This window comes from Rosa chinensis, chromosome 6 (assembly GCF_002994745.2).
Source record: "Rosa chinensis cultivar Old Blush chromosome 6, RchiOBHm-V2, whole genome shotgun sequence".
Taxonomy (NCBI): Eukaryota; Viridiplantae; Streptophyta; class Magnoliopsida; order Rosales; family Rosaceae; genus Rosa; species Rosa chinensis.
In genome coordinates this window covers 21,457,003-21,481,340 of record NC_037093.1, presented here as the reverse complement: position 1 = coordinate 21,481,340, position 24,338 = coordinate 21,457,003, and the positions used below count along the sequence as shown (strand labels likewise).

General features: G+C 38.1%; 2 protein-coding genes across 5 annotated transcripts; both read left to right on the top strand.

The window, feature by feature from the left end:
- Window positions 1-336: 336 nt before the first annotated feature.
- Window positions 337-6,071, top strand: LOC112168996 (TMV resistance protein N). Of its 4 annotated transcripts, none has more exons than XM_040509190.1 (6): window positions 337-1,208; window positions 1,595-1,721; window positions 2,236-3,340; window positions 3,441-3,719; window positions 4,087-5,007; window positions 5,110-6,070. In XM_040509190.1, the coding sequence occupies exons 1-6, from the start codon at window positions 821-823 to the stop codon at window positions 5,758-5,760; spliced, it is 3,471 nt and encodes a 1,156-aa protein (XP_040365124.1). In that variant the 5' UTR covers window positions 337-820; the 3' UTR covers window positions 5,761-6,070. The 4 variants fall into 4 exon arrangements, with proteins under 4 accessions (XP_040365124.1, XP_040365123.1, XP_040365122.1 ...); XM_040509189.1 differs by having other exon boundaries at window positions 337-1,335; window positions 1,599-1,721; window positions 4,099-5,007; XM_040509188.1 differs by having other exon boundaries at window positions 337-1,335; window positions 1,599-1,721.
- Window positions 6,072-7,249: 1,178 nt separating this feature from the next.
- LOC112171036 (TMV resistance protein N-like) lies at window positions 7,250-9,259 on the top strand. The gene is made up of 3 exons (XM_024308279.1): window positions 7,250-7,335; window positions 8,197-8,669; window positions 8,766-9,259. The coding sequence occupies exons 1-3, from the start codon at window positions 7,250-7,252 to the stop codon at window positions 9,257-9,259; spliced, it is 1,053 nt and encodes a 350-aa protein (XP_024164047.1).
- The last annotated feature ends 15,079 nt before the right edge of the window (window positions 9,260-24,338 follow it).

Below are 24,338 nucleotides of genomic sequence, written 5' to 3'. Positions count from 1 at the left end.
AAATAAGTAAGTGACTAATATCTTAAGTTGAGTGACTGGTCCACTAAGGTGAATGACTAATATATTAAGTTGAGGGCTTGTCCAGTAAGATAAGTGACTAATATAGTATTTAAAAGAAATGTTTAAAAAAAATATTTGGGTTTCTAAGTTTAACGAATCTTAGAGTGTTCTACAGTAATATTAAGTTTCGGGTTACAACACCTAGTCATTCAGCCAACAACTAAGAAGTCTCTGCAAAAAAAAAAAATCAACTAATGGCAGTGGATGGGATAGGACAGGTTTATCTAATATATGGGATAGGTTTATCTAATATAACGAGACATATCCCATGTTTGGCATCACCCAGGACTCTGTTAACTGAGACTATGGAGTCCAGAAAACAGGCTCAACCGGTCAACCTCTTCTTTCAGAGTGACACCAAAAAGCATCGGACTGTGGAAGCCCATTCTTCACTTCAGCCTCGCCTCGTCGTTTTCACCTCCTTACCTGCAATTCAGCTCCGTCTGGATCGTTTGGGTTTTCAGTTTCTTCTCTTCTTCTCATCGATTCCTTATTTCTCTGTAGAAGGGTTTCTGGTTCTTTGATTGTGCAGTTTCCTTCTCTCTCTCCGATTTCATGGAGGTACCAAATGCTTTGTGGGCTTGAATAGTCGGGCTGACACGCTCCGGCAAAGGACGGGTTGCTAAACACCAGAAATTGACCTCCGGTTGCTTCGGAATTTCCCCAATCAAGTTGTTTCTACTAAGATGAGCAGAAGTTAGGGAGGAGCAGTGAGAAATTGTGTTGGGAATTCTATCTGGACACATTCCAAACAAACTATATGGCTTCTATGAACAACCAAGGAGCCTCCTCTTCTTCTGCTACTTCCGATTTCGTCCCTTATTCATGGTCATACGATGTCTTCCTGAGTTTTCGTGGTGAGGATACACGCTATGGTTTTACAGGCCACTTGCACAGTGCTCTGCTTCGAAAGGGAATCAACACCTTCATAGACAACGATCTTACAAGAGGAGACGAAATAGCACAGTCGCTTCTCAAAGTAATCGAAGAGTCAAGGATCTCCGTCATTGTATTCTCTGAAGACTATGCATCATCCAAGTGGTGCTTGGATGAGCTGGTTCACATTCATCACTGCAATGAATCAAAGCAACAAATGGTGAGGCCAGTTTTCTACAAGGTGGATCCTGCTGATGTAAGATACCAGAAAGGCAGTTATGGTGAAGCATTGGCTAAGCACGAAAGGAGATTCCCAGATAACTTGGAAAAGGTGGGAAGATGGAGGACAGCACTTACAAGATCAGCAAATTTGTCTGGCTGGCATTACAAGGAGCAAGAGTATGTATATTTATCATTTATGTAGAACTGGTTATTTCCATTCTGTTGCACTAGTTGTCTAGTTCATAGATCGAAAATCCCAAAACCTACAAAAAAAAAACAAATCATACATCAAGAGGGTGATTAAACCAAAATCCAACTAATTACATAAATTTCAGGAAGAGGGCATGATGTATAAGATTGCAAGTGGAAATTGTAGGTAGAAATTAGTGGATACTGTCATTTAGATCCTGCACCTTATTCTTTGTTACATTCAAAGGCAGTTATGGTGAAGCATTGGCTAAGCATGAAAGGAGATTCCCAGATAACTTGGAAAAGGTGGGAAGATGGAGGAGAGCACTTACAAGATCAGCAAATTTGTCTGGCTGGCATTACAAGGAGAAAGAGTGAGTTTATTTCTCATTTATGTAGTAGTACTGGTTATTTCCATTCTGTTACACTGGTTATCTAGTTCATAGATCGAAAATCCCAAAACCTCAAAAAACCCAATTCATACATGAACAGATTTGATTAAACCAAAATCCAACTAATTACATAAATTTCAGGAAGAGAGAAGCACAGTCTATAGTAGTGCAAGTGGAAATTGTAGGCAGAAATTAGTGGATACTGTCATTTAGATCCTGTACCTCATTCTTTGTTACATTTCAAGGGATTGAACCGAAACAGAAAGCAGTAACAAAACTGAAATTCAAGCAGAAACCAACTAAACAAACAACCAACTTAAAGTATCTTTAGAAAACATTTAGCTTCTCCCACAGGTTCTTGAGTATATTATTGTAGAGAGATTAGAAAGATGACATAAGGTAGTTTCTGTTTATACATATCTTTTATTTGTGTCTTTGTTCTTATATTCTTTGCATTCTCGAGTCATATGTTCTTCATTTTCTGTTTAACTCGTAGATATGAATCCACATTTATCGACAACATAGTTGAGGAGATCTCACTCCAATTACTCAATCAGACATATTTGGATGTGGCTGAGTATCCTATCGGAATAGATTCTCGTGTCCAGGTTATTGATAAACTTTTAAGTGTTAGTGGAAATAGTCGTTGCATAATTGGGATATGGGGATCTCCTGGAATAGGAAAGACGACAATTGCCAAAGCTGTTTATAACTCAATTGCACATAGATTTGAAGGCAGATGTTTTTTGGAAAATGTTGGAGAGAATTCAGAGTCACCTGAAGGCCTAGTTCAACTACTAGAGACTCTCCTTGTCGAGATTCTTGGAGGCCCAAACTGGAAGTTAACTAGTGTTGATAAAGGAATCAATGTTATAAAGCAAAGGTTGGCAAATAAAAGGGTCCTCATAGTTCTTGATGATGTGAATAAATTGGATTGGCTAAGCAAATTAGCAGGAGCTACAGGTTTGTTTGGTGAGGGAAGTAGAGTCATTTTAACGACAAGGTATAAGGGTTCACTAACTCGTCATGGAGTTAAGTTAGTATACGAAGTCAAGAAGTTAGATCACCAACAAGCGCTTGAGCTTTTCAGTTGGCATGCCTTTGGGAAAAATGAACCTCCATATGAGTATGTTGCACTTGCAAGTCATGCAGTAGACTATGTTCAATGCCTTCCGCTAGCTCTGAAAGTTTTGGGTTCTCATCTGGGTACTCTTGAAACCGCAGATCGTTGGCAAGCTACATTGGATAGCTATAAAAGTGCCCCTTATAAAGAGATTCAGAAACCGTTCAGAATATGCTATGATGCATTGGAATATGAAGTGAAAGAAGTTTTCCTAGACATCGCATGCTTCTTCAACCATAAGGAAAAAGAATTTGTGCTAGAAATACTGAAAGATGATGACCTTGATGTTGTTGAGAATTATATTAATGTACTCATACAAAGCACCCTCATAACTGTTGATCGGTTCAAGAGGATTTCGATGCATAATTTGCTAGAACAAATGGGTAAAGATATAGCTCGCCAAGAATCTGTTGAACCTGGAGAATGCAGGAGAGTTTGGTTTCACAAGGACGTGTTTCGTATTCTAACCGAAAATTCTGTGAGTACAATATTTATTGCTGAAGAATTTAAAACGCTTACATTCTTAATTACTTGGTAAAGGAAAGTCATTATTAATACCATTGCTTTTTTCATACTAGGGAACCCATAAAATTGAAGGTATCATGGTAAAGTTTCCCCTACCAGATGAGATACCCTTGAATGCTAAAAGCTTCTCAGGCATGAGAAATCTCAAATATTTCATAAACTGTAATGCATGCCTTTCTGGATATGTGGATTATCTTCCCAATAGCTTGAAGTTGATTGACTGGGGAAGGTGTGAGCTGAAATCTTTCCCATCCAATTTTCAACCAAAGGAACTTATTGTGCTCAATATGCCTTACAGTCGCATTGCAGAGCTGGGAAAAGCAATAGTTGAGGTACTTCATACTAATTTCATCTCGTCATTTTGAAGAGGTTTTGTGTAAAAATTGGCTTGAATAGCCAAAATACCCTAATTGGAATAGCAAAACTGTCAATTAGCTCCCCTTTGTTCTTGTTTTAGCCAACTTGGACCTAGAACTTTTCGAAATAGGCTATTGTGTCTCCTTTCATCAATTTCTTACATTTCCATCTATTTATCTGTTATGAAAAGGCCATTTCAGATGGTTGGAACTAGGGGGTGCATATATACAATTTTTGCTATTCCAATTGGATATTGTGGTCATTGTGCGTAAAAGTTGAGTTGCAAAGTTCTTTTAATGGTTATCATTTGGTCTATTAAGACTATTATGCTTTGTCTCACTGCATTTGACAAAGGTGACGTCTCTAAACTTTGACAACTGCAAATTCCTGAAAAAGGTCCCCAGCTTATCTGGAATCCCAAACATCAAGTCCTTGAGTCTAGGTGAATGTACAAATTTAGTGGAGGTTGATCCTACTGTTGGATTTCTTGAAAAACTTGTTACATTGGACCTCAATCGATGCTCTAACCTGACAAAATTTCCAACAAGAGTTTGCTGGAAATCTCTTAAAGATTTAATTCTTCTTGATTGCAAAAGGCTTAAGAAGTTCCCAGAAATTGTGGACAAGATGGAATCCTTAGACATCATGCAATTGAGAGGTACTGGCATAAAAGAATTGCCATCATCAATTCGATATCTTACTCAAGTTTCCTATATAGGTCTGGATAGATGTCAAAACCTCACGAGTCTTCCTAGCAGTATTTATGAGTTGCAACATCTTGATCATCTTGGTCTTAACCACTCTCCGAAACTGATCACTCTTCCAAGTAAGGCAACCTCAGAAGTTTCATCTAGTGCAGAATCACTTCCTTTGGCGCTCACCTATTTATCTTTTGAAGGGTGCAATTTATTATCAGACATTGATTTATCTGTTGGTCTTCATTGCGTGTCCACGCTAAAGAATCTTGATTTATCAGAAAGCAGTTTTGTTAGTCTTCCCAAGGGCATTAGCAAATTTGTCAACTTGAAGTCACTTAAATTGTGCGGTTGCAAGAGGCTTCGAGCGATTTTAGAACTTCCACCATTTACAAGGTTCATAGAAGTGGCTGATTGCATATCATTGGAAGCATTTTCACTGTTGTCAGAGATACTGGAGAATAAAGACACACAACTTGTTTATAAGATGGACTTGTCTAATTGTCATAGACTTATTGATAATTTGGGCTTGGACGTGGCAAAAATCGCAAATGTATTACTGAATGAGGTGTTTCTCTGCTCTCCTCTCTCTGTCTCACCCACTATCTACATCTTATTGTTAATAGGATGGCGCATGATATAATTACCTTTACCATGTTTTATGTTACAGGTGGAGTACTCTTTGTTTGAGGTTTTACTTCCAGGAAATAAAGTTCCACAGTGGTTTAACTATCATAAGGATATCTGCGTTGTTGTTGATGAAGATCAAAGGGATCCAATATGCGAAATATTGATTGAAATCCCTCAACATTTCATATCATTGGCTGAAGGATTGACTCTATGTGCTGTTTTTGAAATCACAGAAAAGTTTAGTGGTTATTGTAATTTTGGCACGATGGTTGAGATTAATGAACTTTCCGTGAAATTTTATGATGATTGTGTTTTCCAATCAAGGGAGGTAGAGTCAGCTCATGTGTGGCTAAAGTATATTCCATTTGATCTTGACATCAAGTCGAAGTTGAATGCAGAGAGGCCATCAATGCCTTGTATGTTTCGAGTTGTCTTTCACCAAAAGCTTGGCAAAGGGTTGCTGTATAAAAGCTGCGGGGTTTACCTGGCTGGTATGCCACGGGATGGTGGCGATCAAGATGAAGATGATGATAATGATCGTCATCATGAGCAAGAGCAATCAATTTCCTTGTCCATTGAAGCAACAAATCATCCAAATGACAGCCGCAATTATGAAGATGAAGATGATGACGAGTTGTGTAGCTGCTTTATCTGGACGCGCTTCTTGACCTGCTGCTCCCCAGAAAGTTAGGAAAACTATACTCATGGACAGTCGGGGTTTCAGCACCAGAAGGTTAAATATGGTCTGTTGGATTAATATCCTTTGATAATGGTGCATTGTTTCCAGTAATGTTGGCCGAGAACAAGATGAGAAACATTTCAAATTCCTTGATGAATACACAGGCACTCCCACCCTGAGACACTGCTTGAAATGGTGCAGGGTGTTGTTTAGGGTGAGTTGTCAAGTACTCAAGTCAAATAAATGTAACATGTTCTGACATGATTATATTTGTGGTATGCAATTTATAGAAAACTCACTCATCAGTTTTTGATAGATCTGTTTAGCTTTTTTCTTTTTCCTCTCTTTTTTGCGATAAGAAGTCATTGCTGTCCTTGCACCTCACACAGGGAAGCACTTGCCTGCATGCACCGATGGTTTTATTTACAAACTTGTTCTGATTAAAGATCCCCATGCATGCATGTGCTTTGCATCAGGGGTTTTTAGGGGTGAGGGTAGACCTGTAAATGGACTGGATTTTAATCTAGACCCGCTCCAAATCCATGGCTATTGGACGGGTTTGGATCGAAAATTTTGATCCGTTGATCCGTTAATAATCCGAATCCGTTAACCCGTTTATTTAACGGATCAAATACGGATTTAGGTCGATCCGATCCGTTAATGATCCGGCCTGTTTTCGTAATAATAAAATATTATTTTATATTAATATATTATTATTTAAAAAATATATATATAAAATATAAAATATGAAGAATTTCTAATACAATTTTTTTGCAGAAATCTAAGGAACAGTTCATCACCCAAGATTCCAAGAAACATTAAGAATTGTGATAATGTAATTCTACTTTGATGATACTTTTCATGTTGTTTTAATATTTTATTAATATTTTATGAGTTATCATGATATAAATTTAATATTACTATTTAAAATTTTAAAACTTTAAAATATTTGAAATTATAAACGGGTCGGATTAGCGGATCGGGTATCCGTTAATCCGACGGATATGGATTTGGATCGAATTTTTTTTTAAGTAAACGGGTTTGGATTTAGGTTGATCCGATCCAAATCCGGTCCATTTACAGGTCTAGATGAGAGGTGAATGGTTTGTGTCGGGATGTTCAATGTGCACTGAACCTCCAAATGCAAATGTTCTACCATGAGCAGTGAATGGTAGGTGTCGGCATGTTCAACATTAGCTGTGCTATATTCCAATATTCATACTTTTTGAGGTTGTTCAGTCATTTGCCAATATAATATTGCAAGCAAACTATTTGGCTTCTACGAAACAAAGGTGCCTCTTCTGCTTTCATCTTACATCCATGGACACACGACATCTTTCTCTGAGCGGTGAGGAATGATATTTCATCCAGTGGCTTTGAGCGGTGAGGAATGATATTTCATCCAGTGGCTTAAATAAGACCGAAAAACCACATCAGAGACTCAACGTGGTGCTTGGATGAACTCGTTAAGGTTTATCATTGCAATGGATCAAAGGAACAAATGGTGAGGCCAATTTCCTACAAGGTGGATTCTGCAGAGACACGATACCAGAAAGGCAGTTATGGACTTATGGTGAAGCATGAAAGGTGAGAAGAGGAAGGGAATCACTTACAATATCCTCAAATTTGTCTGGCTGGCACTACAAAGGAGGGGGAGTAAGCATTTTTCTAACAATGTTATGTTTCTCTCCGTGACACTAGTAACAAACCAATGCAAATAAAGACTGGCAAAAGCTTAGTAAGTTCATAGATGCAATACACGTACTTGTTACCTACAGAACAAGAAAGGGCCAACAACTTGGACAAGAAAACAAACCAGGCGTCCAAGACTCCAGGGTTAAAAATATCTCAGGACTAACTCTTACGGAGCCCACCAGCTGAGATTAGCATAAAGTTGATTTAGCTAACCTGATTTTTTGAAAGGTTAACTAACCTGATTTAAATAATGTGATCGTCGTCAGATTATAACAAAACAAAAAGTACAGGACAAGAAAATGGGGCCAAATAAGAGATTATAACAAAACAAAGAGTACAGGAAATGGGGCGAAATAAGATTGCAACATCTATGAAGACTTGACGTTGGACGAAAAGTTCTTCATGAATCCAAGTACCATTTCCAATTCCCAAAGTTTGAAGAATTCTCCAACTAAATGGTAAAATTACATGATACCTAATCAAATAATATAGGTTATAAATTATAATGTTATATGAACTTTCAAGCTTGGGAAATATTGTGTTACAGTTTAGTTACAACAGTAAAAGCACTTAATTATGATAGTTACAATACTAAAACCACTTATTATGAAAGGGGTTTCAAATGTTACGACCTAAATGGCTGGTTATATTTTGCGTACTTCAAATTTCCCTCGTCATCTCAATGCTTTTGTTTTTGTTCTTCAAGCAAGTTTTGATCTCCAACGGTAGTTAAATGTGCTATTAAACTGATAGGTACGAGTACAGATTTATGAACAACCTTGTTGAGGAGATCTCAGTTCAGCTGCTAAACCAAACGTATTTGAATGTGGCCAAGTATCCTGTTGGAATTGAGTCTCGTGTACAAGATATTTATCAGCTGTTAAGTATTGGCACAACTGGCCGCTGTGTAGCAGGATTGCAGGAATATGGGGAGCTGCTGGAATTGGAAAAACGACAATTGCGAAAGCTGTTTATAATTCAATTGGCCAAAGGTTTCAAGGTAGATGTTTCTTGGAAAATGTTGGAGAGAAGTCACTGTCAAATGAAGGCCTACTCCATCTACAAGAGACTACTTTCTGAGACTCTAGGAGGCACAAACCTGAAGGTCAACAATGTTCATAAAGGGATGAATTTTATAAAACAAAGGTTGAGCCATAAAAGGGTTCTCTTGATTCTTGATGATGTGCATGAACTGGATTGGTCGAGCAACTTAGCTGGAGCTACAGGTTTGTTTGGTGATGGCAGTAGAATCATCATAACCACAAAAGATAAGGGTTGCTAACTCGTAATGGAATTAAGTTGATAGATGAAGTCAACATTAGATTACCACCAAGCTCTTGAACTCTTCAGTTGGCATGTCTTTGATACTAATGAACCTCCCGTAGAATATGTTGCACTCGCAAGGCGTGCAATAGACTATGTTGAATGCCTTCCACTAGCTCTGAAAGTTTTTGGTACTTACTTGGGTAATCTAGACACCATAGACCGTTGGCAAACTATATTAGATAGTTACAAAAGTGCTCCTTATGAGATTAAAAAACCATTCAGAATATGTTATGATGCATTGGAAGAAGAGGAGAAGCAAGTTTTTCTTGATATTGCATGTTTCTTCAACGGTAAGGAAAATGACTTTCTGAAAGAACTAATAAAAGATGATGAGCTCGATTTTCCTGAGGATTATATTGAAGTATTGATACAAAAGGCTTTCATTAGTCTTGATCATCATAATAGGATTTGGATGCATAATTTGCTCGAACAGATGGGTAAACAGATAGCTCGACAAGAACCGCTCACAGAGCCTGGAGAACATGCATAGCAGACTATGGTTTCATACGGATGTGTATCGCGTTCTTACAGAAAATACAATGAGTACCTAGACTATATATTTCTGCATGCAATTCAACAAGGAAAAGGTTATTGACATACTTTCTTATTAAAATACTGTAGATCGAAAAAAGGATCTTTTTTTTTTCAAAACAGTTACATTAGTTCAAGTTTGTTGTAAATATTTGTGGATAACCATGCAAATAGTTGTTGAGTAATCTTTGCCAATCACTACTGATTAGTGATTGATATATAGGTTATAATTGTAGGAGTGATTGAATTGTAATTAAGCATTACTTTTTTGTGTACACCATGTAGTACTATATAAGGCTCCCCATGGTGAGATGAATAACACATATTCTATTCTCTACGTTTAAACTCACTCTCTCTCTCTCTCTCTCTCAAATTCTTTCACTATTGTTTTACAACACGTTATCAGCACAAATAGTTCTACCATTGAGACCAGGGGCGGAACCAGGATTTGAAACCGGGGGGGTGTCCAGATATAAAACATGAGATATAAAGAATAATAATGTTAATTTTAGGAAATCCGACGCACATTATTAAATTTCATAATAATAAAACAATTGAACAAATTAGACATCGATGATAATTTATTACAAAATATCTAAACCTAAGCAACATTTTCTATACTTCTTATTATAAATTGAGTAATTAATACACATTAAGTATTGTTAGTTTTAAATTATTTCTTTATTTTTTTCTCTACTTGTTGCTGCCATTGATTGAGGGGGGGAGGGGGGTCCAGTATTGAATTAAGGCAAGTCTTATATAGTTTTATGAGGCATATGTAGTTAATTAAGTGAAGATTAGATAAATGGGGGGTCCGGACCCCTTCATGATATAAGGTAGTTCCGCCCCTGATTGAGACAAGATTGAGGATCGTTAACCAAATCTGTAAGATTGTGAATCGCCAACAAAAGAAGGATGATCGTTCAACTTGCTATTCCAAATCACTATCTTGCATGTGAAAGATTCATCTATTCTGCATCGAGTAATGTTTTCTAAATTCTAATTTTAGATCATGTTTTTCAAGCCTTGATTATATGAACAAATCTCCTATGATGCATGAACCCCCAAATTTTTATTAATTTATTTGGTTGATACATATATATCTGTCATATAAATTTGTTCATGTTTTGAGATTGAACAAGGAAAATATGACATCACAAATCATCGGAGCAGCCGGTAGCCGCCGGAATTAGCCACTGCCACCTGCCTGGTAGTGCAGACATGAAGGTGCATGGATCAGCAGCTTCAAGCTCACTATCATGTCTTTCCTGACATCCAAACTCAGGAGCATGCATGCATTCTAGAAGTAACGTGCGTAACCATTAAGGTATGACTATTAATTTGGTTGTTTATACCAGACATTACAGCTATACAATAATCGTCAAAATTATGTCCATTATAATTCATTATGCTAGAAGCATTATGGGCTGAATTATTGCATGAATTATGATAGAAGAATTATGGGCTTAATTTTTTGTTACACAAATTTGAATTATGCCATTATAATTCCTTATGCTAGAAGCATTAGAGCATCTCCAATAGTATTTGCTATAAACATAGCTAAACATTGCTAAAAGTTAAATATAGCTATCCAATTTGAGAGTTGTCCTCCAGCAAGGATAGTTATTCTTGAGTTAATTTAAAATTAAAAAAAAAAGATAACTAAAACAACAGCTACCTACAACGTCTGTTCTATAAAAAAAAAGATGTATATTCATGTTCAATCATCTTCCATCTTCAACTTCACTTTCAATACAGATAATTTCTTTCTTTAACTATGACTCGTTTTTTACATGATATGATGATGAACGACGAATCCTCTGATGACAAGGATGAAGCAATTATGCTTGCTCTTGTTGAACAATCAATGAAGGAAGACAAATCCCGCCGCCGACGCGGTTCTGTTGAAGGTAATTCTCATCTGCTATTTGAATGCCTCCCGTCTAGTATATCTATCAATAATTGATTATATTCTATCATACATATAGTATATCTATCAATAATTGATTATATTCTATCAATTGAATATGTATGATCTGGTATTTGATTAATTCGATTCCTTAGTTGGTTCCCAATGCATCCCACATGACTACCCCACACTTCCCAAAGAATCAATGCAACTTTCCATTTAGTTTAGCGGTGGGATTGAGTGGTGGTGATTGAGGAACGGAGAGAGGACCATGATTGTAATATATAACAACAAATGTGGTTTTGAGCTGATCTCATGATTTAAACAGATAACAATAGAGCAAAACATTCATTCCATAAGATGATAAGCAAACACGAGACTATCTGTTGTGATTGGCTGAGATGTGTGAGTTCGCTAACGTGCGCTGACCTTTTACATATTCAAACACAATCAGAACAAACACAATTACACACACACCACCTAACTTCTCAATTCCAAACAAACAAACACTGTAACATAACTTCAGTAAGATGAGTTCAATTTAATAATCCTTATGAATGCAAGATTTATTTTTCAATCAATTGACAACATAACAGAACATCTAGCACGTGTAACATAAGATAGAGGAATCAGATAAGATAAAGTCTTACCAGTCTATGAAGAACTGAGATCTCTAATGGCAGATATCGCCAATTGTTCAGATGCCCTTCGAAAACTACACGCAAAATTTACAAATTCATAATTCATCTTAAATAGAGAAAGAGAGAACTCAAGAGCCCAAAAATTAGAACGTTGGAACTCAAAAATTGGAACGTTGGAACTGAAGAATTGGAACGTTGAAGATTTTACGTGAAGTTATTTTCTCTCTCCTCTCTAGCTATATTTAGCTAGAGTTTTTAGCTAAGCCTAAATTTAACTTTTAAATAGGTATTCTGTAGGAGATAAAACTTATCCCAAAATTTGTTAAATTTCAAATTTTTTTTAAAATATGTATTCTGTTAGAGATGCCCTTATAAGCTTTTATTAAGCAATTATTACATAAACGTTATGCCTAAAGCATTTACCCAATTTATTACCTATATGAAATGCCATAAGCATTAATGGAATTTGAACCCATTTCCTTAGGTACATAACTGCTGCATTAATTTATTTATGTTATGATTTAATAACATATATTGAGTTTAGTTATGTTATAATTGTGAATATTAAATGAGGCTGAGTCAGAAGCTCAGATCAAGCCCAAAGTCAACAACAACAGACCCAAGACAGAAGCTCAGGCCCAAGCTACAAGGCCAGAACAGAAGCTTGCCACGTGTTGCCATGACAAAGGTTATGAATCTTCTCAAACTAGGCTTATCCAGTTGGATGTGATGTCTAGATAAGGTTCAGATGAGGCTGTGTACTTAAGTGAGTCTCGCTCCACCTAAACCTCATCCTTCCTTACTTGGTCGTATTCAATTGGAGTTATCGAAAGGGTTGAGTAATAACTTTTCATTCCTTGGCAGACCAACCTGAGCCCTGCATGCCCACTCTCCCTCCGCATGACCTAACAGCCCGGCAGGCCTCACATACTCTTTGACTAGTGCATGAAAGCCTAGGTCACGAGCTCGCATACTAAGCCCTGTAGGCTTCACTATCAAGTACACTCTTTCTTTGGTCCAGTAGAACCAAAATAAAAGGAAAAATGATTTGATATTGTAAATAGATTCACCATATCTAATATGTGTAATTAATTGCCAGAAGTATTTATTCACATAATTTTGTGATAATTAATCTGTTATATTACTAGCATGCAATTAACATCTCAATTGATTTGTGATTTCCATTTTTCCAATTTGTGAGATATTATTACAATTTGCTCTATTCAATATCATTATGTTAATTGTCTAAATTTTCGCACTAGAATATATGTGTAAAAAATGCAGGTACCTAATGAACTAGATGTTCTAAATGAACCAGTAGTTCATACATATATCGAACTTGTAGTTTCAATAATGCCATTTAAGAAACTTGAAGTTTCCTTCATAAATTCACCACACATGATAAAACCAGTAAATTTTACATGTCTAATCCAATTTTTTATACCATGTTATAGAACCTGAAGTTCTTATTAGTTGCTTATGGACGATATTACCCAAAACACTAAGATTATTTGTTCATTTCCTGTAAGAAATATCAAATCTCAACAAGCTTGACTTTGGTGCGTTGGAGGTTTCCAGAAGAAACTATCTAAAGTTGCCACTAGAATTAGCATGATCTTTGCTATCAATGTGGAGGAATTGACTACTGGTCTCGAAGCACACGTTGTAAATGAGTATCACGCCAGTTGCGGAACTCGAGACTAACTTTATCGAAGGATCAATCCCTATGGAAACCACACTAGAGATTATGGACTTCCAGGCAAGATGGTCTCGCAAATGTTCAGGGATATTCAATAATCCTTAACTCATCGCACTTGCATCCCCTTCTGAATAAGGATTAATGACACACTATGCCAAGCTTACTAGTTAGGAATATTTACAACTAGACCATCATATGCAAAGACTAGTACATACGTACACCACCATTTTTCCGCACAGAAGGCAAGAGAAATTTGTGGACATATCCAACCACCATGCAGACCAGTTAAATATTAATGGTTTTGGTTGATGTATCGACAAAGTGATCACATGTTACACTATTGTCCACAAGAAAACGCTGCTTTTGCTAAACTCTCACCCAGATCACGAAATTTAGGGTTTACCACTCGGATTATCCCATAAAGTCCATAAGACTTGATAATGCCAAAGAGTTTACATCGAAGTCTTTCGATGATTATTGAATATCCCTTGGGATTGATGCTGAACATATAGTTCCCTATATTCACACCCAAGATGATCTCGCAAATAGAATCTTGGTAATGCGCACCAAGCTTCTAATTTCTGCATGGGGCTATGCAATCTTGCATGCAGCTATGTTAGTCCCATTGAGGCTCACTGCTACCCAAGCTTACTCTACGTTACAACTGGTGACTGGGTACGAACTTGATGTTTCGCTTTTACGCGCATTTGGGTATGCAGTCCTTGTGCCAATTGTGCCGTCACAACGCACAAAATTGGGTCCTCAACAAAGAATGGGCATACATGTCGATTATGAGTCTCATCCATTATGTGCTCTTTAGAGCTCTTGACAAGCGATCTCTTTACCGCTAGATTTGTTGATTGTCACTTTGATGAGACAATCTTCCCGCCTTTAGGGGGAGATAAGAACGTCACCGTTCCTGAACATTGTGAATTAACATGAAATGCCCCCACTATGTCTCATCATAGTCCCTGAACCCCACGAAAATACTGAAGTGAGGATAATTCTAGATCTATAGAGTATATAATACAATATGCCAGACACTTTCTCTGATCTAGCTAAAGTGACGAGATCATATATACATGCTGCAAATGTGCCTGCAAGGATAGACGTCCATGTAGGATGTGTCGTCCCAGATGGACGAGGTACGACCATGGCGGCTAACCAGTCATATGTTCCTACCCAGAAGCGAGGTAGACCATTAGGTTCAAAGGATTCTTATCCCCAGAAGAGGGTAAACTTGGCACAAACGAATCCTCTTGACATCGCAATCTCAAACCAATTCATCTCACGAGATAAATCCAGATTATGGGTGCGTCCTAGAAGAGACCATGTTGGGGGACGCTCCAACATTTGAACCCACTCCCAAGAATAGAGAAGTCTCGGTAAATTTAGTGAGGTTTGGAATTGGAATGAGATTATCATCGATGATATGTTTGTATTTACGGTGGCCACCGAAACTATAAAGCGATGACCTCGAACCTTACTCTGTTGATGAATGTCAAAGAGATGACTGGCTAAAAAGGAAATAAGCAATGCAGCTCGAATTAGATTCCTTGACAAAGAGAAAGGTGTTTGGGCCTGTTGTTGCTACACCTCCCCTTGTTCAACATGTAGGATTTAAATGGGTATTTGTAAGGAAGCGTAATGAGAAAAACAAGATTGTGATACACAAAGCTCGTCTACTGGCGCAAGAATTTTCTCAACGCCCTGTGATTGATTACGAGGAGACGTATTCTCCCGTAATGGACGTCATAACGTTCCGTTACCTTATCAGTTTGGTAGTTTTCGAAAAACTGAATATGCAGCTTATGAATGTGGTCATAGCTTATCTCTATGGGGATCACGATACAGAGATATACATAAAAGTTCCTGAAGGACTTAATATACCTGATGCAAATAGTTCTAGACCACGAAACACGTTTTCCATTGGTTTTGAGGCGTTCACTTTATAGATTGAAACAATCTAGACATATGTGGTATAACCGTCTAAGTGAATATTTGATCGGGATGGGATATATGAATAATAAACTATGCCAATGCGTGTTTATTAAGGAAACAAATTTGGAATTGTGGCGATCTATGTCAATGACATGAATTTGATTGATATTCCTGAAGAGATCAAGGAAACCACAAACCACCTGAAGTCAGAATTTGAGATGAAAGGCCTTGGGAGAACAAATTATTGTCTCGACCTGGAGCCCGAGCACAGTGCAGATGAAATTTTGGTCCATCAACCAAATTAAATCCAGAATATGTTAAGACGCTTTAATAAGGATAAAAGCAAGCACACCCATGGTCGTCCGAAGTTTAGAGAGAATCGTATCATCTTGCAGATGATAACGAAGAGTTATTGGTGCTAGAAGTCCCATATCTAAGTGCAATAGGCACTTTATTGTACTTGGCTCAATCCCTTAGGCAGGACATCTCATTCGATGTGAACTTGTTAGCTAGATATAGCTCTACTCCAACACGCCGCCACTGGAATGACATAAAAGACATTTTTCGCTACCTTAGAGGTACGACAGACATGGGCTCATTCTATCCCTATGCATCAAGGAATAGATCAAACCCCCTTGATCCTAGGAATGATGCTCGCCTTATTGGATATGCTTATACAGACTATCTATTAGACCCGCACAAGGCGCATTCTCAAACTGGTTATGTCTTTACCATTGGGAATACTGCAATTTCTTGGAGTTCTACGAAACAGACCTTTGTTGCTACCTCTTTGAATCATGCTGGCATTCTAGCCCTTCACGAAGCAGTATGTGAATGTATATGGTTGGGAGCCATCACAAAAGCATGTTCGAAGCACATGTGGACTGCATTCCACCATTGATGAACCGACCATTATCTACGAGGATAATGCTGCTTACATCAAGCAGATAAAGATGAGTTTCATCAAAAGAGACAACACCAAACAGATTGCACTGAAGTTCTCCTTCAATCAACAACAACAAGAGCATCAGAAGATTGAAGTTAAGCAGATTTGATTTGAAGACAATCATGCATACCTCTTCACCAAGTCACTACCAAAGTCTACATTCCATAAGTATGTCCAAGGTATTGGTCTACATAAACTATCTGAATTACCTAACATGTAATTTTCAGGGGGAGTATCCTGAAGCATACCCACTTGACCATTGTGTACTCTTTTTGTCCTTCGTCCAGGGTTATTTTGTCCCATTGGGTTTTGTTACCTGGAAAGGTTTTAACGAGGCACATCTTTGGCATGGTTACCCCACTTACTGCACCCTGAAGATGCTTTGATTCGACATATACACATTGGCTCATCTTTTCCCTTTGACCACGGGTTTCTCCCACTGGGTTTACCAGGCAAGGTTTTGATGCAGCAACTCTAATGCTGCCCTCTCGTAGAAATACTACCTACTTATGAACCCGATGAGAAGACTTCATATCTCTGAAGTTCTGATACGACTACTCCATACTCATGAGCGTTGTGCTCTTTTTCTCCTTCGACCAGGGTTGTTTTTTTCCCACAGGTTTTTTTTTACTTGGCAAGGTTTTTGATGAGACAACTTAGAAGCGCACAGCTTAGGCAACACTATTGACATGACATATCCAAGGGGGAGTGTTGTAAATATTTGTGGATAACCATGCAAATAGTTGTTGAGTAATCTTTGCCAATCACTACTGATTAGTGATTGATAGGTTGTAATTGTAGGAGTGATTGAATTGTAATTAAGCATTACCTTTTTGTGTACACCATGTAGTACTATATAAGGCTCCTCATGGTGAGATGAATAACACATATTCTATTCTCTACGTCTAAACTCTCTCTCTCTCAAATTCTTTCACCATTGTTTTACAACAAAGTTATTCATTTTATATAAGATTTATTTTATTAAAGTAAAATTACTTTTTTCTTACCAGGGCCGGAACAAGTAAAATCAAAGGCATCTTGGTGAAGTTTCCTAAACTAGTTGAGATACTATTGAGTGCTAAAAGCTTCTCAAGGATGAGTAGTCTTAAATATTTTATAAACTGTAATGCATCCCTTTCTGGATATTGTGGTTATCTCCAGTGGCGGAGCCAGAATTTCATATCGACTGGGGCACTTAGAAATTTTAGAGAAAAAAAAAAGAATTTAAAATATATACTAAAACTTTAATAAAAAATAAAAAATTAGATAAAATTATGGTAAGATTAATATTTTTTAAAATTACATATTTTATTAATAAACTTTATTGCTTTAGATATCAGACAATTTTTTCATTATGAAGACATAATTTATATTTTAACTTTAAAATTATAAGAAAAATTGTGTTAATGTTCTTAAAAAGAAAGGAAAACAAAAATTGAAAAGCAACCTTCCCACCATGTATGATTCGAACCTGGGACCAATTGCACAATTCATGGACAACTTCCCACTGCGTCAATTTGGCTAATAGTAAAAGTTGCAAACTCTCACTAACTTATTAAAGTTTTCATATACAGAGACTTTTAAAAAAAATATAAAAATCAGTGGGGCACGGGACCCAGTGGGTCCCCATGTGGCTTCGTCCCTGGTTGTCTCCCCAATTGCTTAAAGTTGATAGACTGGGGTTGGTGTCAGTTGAAATCTTCTCCATCCAACTTTCATCCAAAGGAACTTATTGTGCTTAATATGCCTCACAGTCACATCACACAACTGGGGATCGAAAGGACTAATGAAGGTACTTTAAATTATTTTCATCCATTATTATTTGTTTTGTGCAGTGTTCATGTTTGTAAATTCCCTGAATGCCTGTCATTTGATCCTTTTTTTTTTTTTTTCTTTTTTTTTTCACAGTGTTTGACAAAGGTGACATCTCTAAACTTTGAACGCTGTAAATTCCTAAAAACTATCTCTAACTTTTCTGGGCTGTCAAACATGAAGTCTTTGAATCTACGCTACTGTACAAACTTTCTGGAAGTTGATCCTTCTGTTGGATTTCTTGAAAAACTTGTGAGGTTGAATCTTGAGGGATGTAATAACCTTGAGATGTTTCCAAATAGAGTTGGCTGGAAAAGTCTGGAAAGTATTTCTCTTAACTACTGCAAAAATCTGAAGAAATTCCCTGAAATTGTGGAGAAGATGGAATCCTTAAGATTTGTATATATGGAAGCCAGTGGAATAGTGATGCCCCGGAAATTCGTATTTATTTTTCGATGATTTTCCGGAATTAATTTTATTTTTATTGGACGGTTTTGTGGCTCGTGGATGGAGCGGAAGTGTTTCGGACGAATTTCTATTCGGAAAGTGTGACTTTAGGGATGGCGCAAAGGTTGACTTTTTATTCGTTGGGATTCTCCAAAAACTTCCTTCATGAAAGTTGTAGAGTGCGTCGATACGAGTTCGTGGACATATGGAACGAGAGAATCGGAGTTCGTATGAGAAAGTTATGGCCATTGGAAGGAATTTCCATTTTGGTATAAATAGAAGTTTCCCGAAGGAGAAACTTACTATTTTCATAAGTTTCCTTTTCTGGAAAACCATTTCCTTTCTCTCTCTTCTCTCTCGGCTGCACCTTCAGAATCGAAATTATCCGGCTGACCCGACCCTACTTTTTCGGCGAACTGCGGCGGTCTCCGGCGACGAAACTTTCCAGATCAGTTCGTCTCCTCCGTCTGGTCGTCCCTGTGGTGTCCTCTAGCACCGATTCTCGGTTTAGGGTTTAGGACCCGGTCGGAAATCCTTGTTCCGACGTCGGCGAGGCTTCAAGTCTTCTTGGTTGAGCTCAGAGCAGCCTCGTTGGTCGATCCTTGGTGGTTGTTTGGATCGATTCACGTGAAACTTCAATCAACTCGGATTGGATTACTGTTCACGGCTTGTGAGGTAGTTTTGGACCCTTTCTGCTTGTTTTCTGACTTCTAGCTAGTTAGGAAAGTTCACAAGCATGCTTAGATGAAGAACTTTGATGTTGGGAGTTTTGTGAAATATTGAGTTTTGGCCGGCGGCGGTGCGCCACCGTCTGTGGCGGCGTTCCGGCTGTGTTCCGGCCACTTAAGGAACTGTTTTTGGTATTATATATGTTCTACTCGTTGATACGAGCGTTTCGATATATAATATGCAAATTTTGGAGTTCGTATGGAATTGTTATGATTTTTGCAGTTTCATACCGATCGATTTATTCGATCCTTGAGGATTCGAGCGTCTGATCGACTTGTGGTTTGGTCACATCGATCGTGGACGTATTCCGGAGACTTTGGGAGGTCTCGGATGTGGTTTTGCCTCGATTGGCGCCACTTTGGGGATTTTAGTTCAAAACAGGGGTTTCGAACTTAAATCAAATGTGAATCATCACTAAGTTGGAACCGTATGTGATTAGGTACTTGACGAAGTATTCTGGACGGTTATTTTGTGGATTGCAGCTTGGTGCTTTATTGAAGACGCAGCGGGAGTTCGAGGTGAGTAATCTCACGAAGTTCATTCACGAACGGGTTGACCTTATTGTTTTGAGAGTTATTTAGTTAATTGCAAACTATAGTTGGTATTAGTGGCCTTCCTGAGTGAATGACCACTTATATATATATTTACGTGGAATATGTATATTCTTGTGGGTTGATGAGTGAATTGAAGCAATAGGTATTGATAGGTTTCATTCTATTGTTTTGGGGCTTGACTTTTCGGGAAACATTTTGTGGGAATTGGGAATTTCTATTGTTTTGAAAAGTGTCAAGATTTGGTGTGAGTTGCTTTGATGTGATTTGAACGTTTTGATCTAACGACCGGGGGTCGGAAGATCTGAGAGTCACAGGTTGTGATTTCTCCTTTCAGTTTAATTTAAGGTTTTGATCTGATGACCGGGGAGGTCTGATGATTGGAGGTCACAGGGTGACATCTCCTTTTGTGTGAGTTGAGTAACTTTTGGGTCCTGAGTGACCATTTTGAAAGGTTTTGATCTGACGACCGGGGAGGTCTGAGGATTTGGGGTTGCTGGGAGTGACCTCAGGCATATATATCGGGACTTCACGCCTTTGGCCGGGTTTGTGGATACGATCAGTTAGAACTCTAGTCTGTTGCCATAGTACATCATGGGGGGTAGCGGGGAGCTATCTAATGCTCATGAGTACGTGTTTTTAAAAGGGAGTTTCGGGGATTCTTTCTTTTAAATGTCTTGGGAGGACTTGTTTATCATATTTAATTGTCAGAGTTTCAATTATTATGATTTTGTCACGGGGTGACTTGTGTTGATTTGGAAATGTGTTTTTAAAAGGGAGTTTCAGGGATTCTTTCTTTTAAATGTCCTGGGAGGACTTGTTTATCATATTTAATTGTCAGAGTTTCAATTATTATGATTTTGTCACGGGGTGACTTGTGTTGATTTGGGAATGTGTTTTTAAAAGTGAGTTTCAGGGATTCTTTCCTTTAATTGTCCTGGGAGGACTTGTGTATCATATTTAATTGTCAGAGTTTCAATTTATATGATTTGGTCACGGTGTGACCTTTATTGTGATTTTTGGGAAATGCATATTGAATTGCCAGAGTTTTCAATTAATATGGCTTTGTCACGGGGTGACTTGTATTCATGTCTTTTGGGAAAAGAATGTGCTGTTTTGGGAAAACAGGGTGTGTGTTTCTTTTACGAGTTGATGGGTTTCCTCGTTAGGTGAGTTGTGCATATGTGGTTTTGAGTTACTCATACGGGCTTGCAAAAGCTTACTGGGTTTGTTGTGTGGCAACCCGGTGCACCATTCAAACGGTGTAGGGGTTAATCCTGCAGGTTAGGATAATCGTGCTGAAGCTGAGGTAGCGCCTTTGCAGCTTTACGGTAGGAAGCCATTTTTGTGACTTCACCGTTGTTTGGACTTCCGTTGTATAGTTAACTCTGAGGAGCATTTACGTTTTATCTTGTTGTTGACAATTTAATTCGTAAGCTTGTATAATATATAACTCTTTGGAGCAAGTGTATATTAACTTTGAGGGTTCAGGGCATCAATATGTGTGTAAGTTTAAGGGAAAAAGAATTCAGGTATTTTGTATTGATGACTGAACGTTCACGCATGTATAATTATGAGATTATATATATCGATTTTCATATGTGTAAAATCAGGGGCGTGATAGGAATAGTAGAATTGCCTTCATCGATTGGATTTCTATCTGAACTATGCATTTTATTTGAAAATAGATGTGAAGCCCTTAAAAATCTGCCCTGCAGTATTTATGAGTTCCAACATCTGTTGTGTCTTGGTCTTGATCGTTGCCCAAAACTTGTTACACTTCCTAATAAGTCAAACCCTGAAGTTTCAGTGAGTAATATGTAGGATCACTTCCTTTGGAGCTTCAAACTAACTCAAACACTTCACATAGCTCCAGCCTTCCAAAGCTAGAGGGTTTACGCTTCGAAGGATGCAACTTATTCAACTTTGATTTCCTGGATAATCTTGAGTGCTTCTCCACATTAGATAGCCTCAATTTATCAGGAAGTAGTTTTGTCACTCTTCCTATGTGCATTAGCAAATTTGTTAACTTGGCAATACTTGAGTTATATCGTTGCAAGAATCTTCGAGTAATTGTAGAACTTCCACCAAATATAAATGTATATCAGTTGTTGATTGCATATCACTGAAAGTATTTTCCCTATTGTCGAAAATATTGGAACATAAGGACATATATTGCATTCATAAGATGGACTTGTCCAATTGCTCCAGATTATTTGACAATCTGGGCTTAGGCGTGGGGAAGATGGCAAATGTGTTGGTGAATTAGGTCTCTCTCTCTCTCTTTCTCACTTTCTCAAATTATTTCTCTACATACATCTATTTACATGTAGTTTAGACATTTGTAATACTATGTTTCAGGTAGGAAACTCTTGGTTTGAAACTCTATTTCCAGGAAATGAAGTTCTGAAGTGGTTCAACTGTCGTAAGGATGTATGTGTGCCTGTTGGTGATAGTGAAACGGATCAGTTGTTTTGTGAACTAGTAGTTGAAGTCCCACACAATTTGAAATGGGAGGACACAAGAATGGTTTTATGTGTTGTTTTTGAAAGTACAGAAGAATTTGTTAGTGATTGTTGTTTTCTTAGAGACAAATTTACAATCAATGGACATTCCATAGGTCTAAACAGTAGTGAATTTTCCTATGCATCAAGAGAGGAAGAGTCACCTCATGTGTGGCTAAAGTATATATCATTACCTGGTTTCTTGAGGACAAAGTTGGATAGACAGAGTCCATCGATGCCTTATATGTGTCGAATTATCCTCCGCCGCTTAGGAACATGATTGCGCATTAAAAGCTGCGATGTCCACTTGGCCTATGTATCACATGGTGATGATGATGACACTACTACAAAAACTGAATATGTGGACACCTCATTAAAAGATACGATGACGCAATTTAAAAAAAATGTCCTTATAAGTGATTAAGGACGTTTGAGAAACACGGGGCCTTTGTTTTAAAGTTGGCATTATTCTAAAACCACGGCCGCTTCACTAAAAGTGAAAACTTTTCTCCTTTGCCTTCCCAACACAGCCTCAACGCGATAAACGTTAGTCTTTCTCCAGTACCCTAGTAAGATAGAACGCGCCTCACGCGCGAGGAAAAAACAGAGAGATTGAGAGCGCTCTCTCCCGGCCGATAGTTGGCGGTGCCCCTGCTGCTACGTTCCGGTCCGGGAGGGGATGATTATAGAGGCTAGCGGCGTGGCTCTGGGGCAGCGGTCTAGCTCAGGGATGGGTATTGGCAGTTGCTGCTTGGATCGGGGTGGAGTTACCAGATCTGGGTCTGTTCTTCGTCGATCGTGGGTGGGAGTTGGTTTAGTCTTCCGGCGTGTTGCGATTTGCCAGCGGGGTTCGATTTGCTGGTTGCTGAGGGTGTCTCAGCTTTGGACGGTGGAGTGGCAGTGGCCGGATTCTCGATCTCTTAGAGGTGTCGAGCCCAGTGGGTCTCCGATTCTTCTCGGGTTTCGATCTGGGATGCCGGCCATCTTCTGGTGTGGTTGGCTTTGTCTTGTGTTGGTGCGGTGGCGTTGGGATACACAGCCTCAACGCAAACACAAAATCCGTTCTCCATAGCTGAAATCTCGTCTTCTCATCACCACCTAGAACCCATACCAGGTTCACATCAGTAGATCTTTCGCTATCGCTCATGGGTCAGTAAGGGTTTCGAAGACCACTCGGAGATGGAACCTCTCTGTCTCTCCTGACCATTCTTATCTTTACCCAAGCCTCAATTGGTGAAAAATCAAAAACCCTAACTTTCAATTGGGATAATATCTACCAGGCATGATTCGCCTCTTGGTTTTTATTTATTGTCTTATTTCCTTAATACTCAATTTGATTGGCTTGATCTTTATCATGAGCAAATTAATGGCTCGTGTTTGAAGTGGTTCTGAGTTTAGAGATCGATTTCAGAGGTTGATTTTCCAGAGTCTGGCTTTAACTCAGAGGGGTAAGTATTTAATTCAAATTGAGATTCAAGACATGCTTGCATCTGTGTTATTTGGAATTGTTGTTTAAATTTACAAACTCTAATTAGTTTTAATCTCTATAGAGAAAGACTTGGAAGATTCTCCTTTTTCAGTTTTGGCTTCGAACTTAAATGAAGAAGTTACAAAGTTCATAAGAAGGTCCTAACTGGATCTATGGAAGAGGTAAAGTCCTTTTATCTTCTGCAAGTTAGCCAAGATCTCTCATTTTGTCCATTTATGCTTTTCTTAGTATTTGAACAAGTGTAGGTGACTGTTTTCTTTCTTCAGTATGTTGATTTGTGTTTCTGAAATGAGTTCTCTTTCTTGAGTATGTTGTTTTATATTTTATGTTTTAAGGAGCTCGAAATAGGGTAACACATCCGAGCAGAAGC

Coding starts and splice junctions, on each gene's coding strand:
- LOC112168996 (XM_040509188.1), top strand. CDS start 821: ATGGCTTCTATGAACAACCAAGGAGCCTCCTCTTCTTCTGCTACTTCC. Junction 3,341..3,440: donor GTATTCTAACCGAAAATTCT/GTGAGTACAATA, acceptor TTTTCATACTAG/GGAACCCATAAAATTGAAGG. Junction 3,720..4,086: donor TGGGAAAAGCAATAGTTGAG/GTACTTCATACT, acceptor TTTGTCTCACTG/CATTTGACAAAGGTGACGTC.
- LOC112171036 (XM_024308279.1), top strand. CDS start 7,250: ATGGTGAGGCCAATTTCCTACAAGGTGGATTCTGCAGAGACACGATAC. Junction 7,336..8,196: donor CTTATGGTGAAGCATGAAAG/GTGAGAAGAGGA, acceptor TTAAACTGATAG/GTACGAGTACAGATTTATGA. Junction 8,670..8,765: donor CAACTTAGCTGGAGCTACAG/GTTTGTTTGGTG, acceptor AGTCAACATTAG/ATTACCACCAAGCTCTTGAA.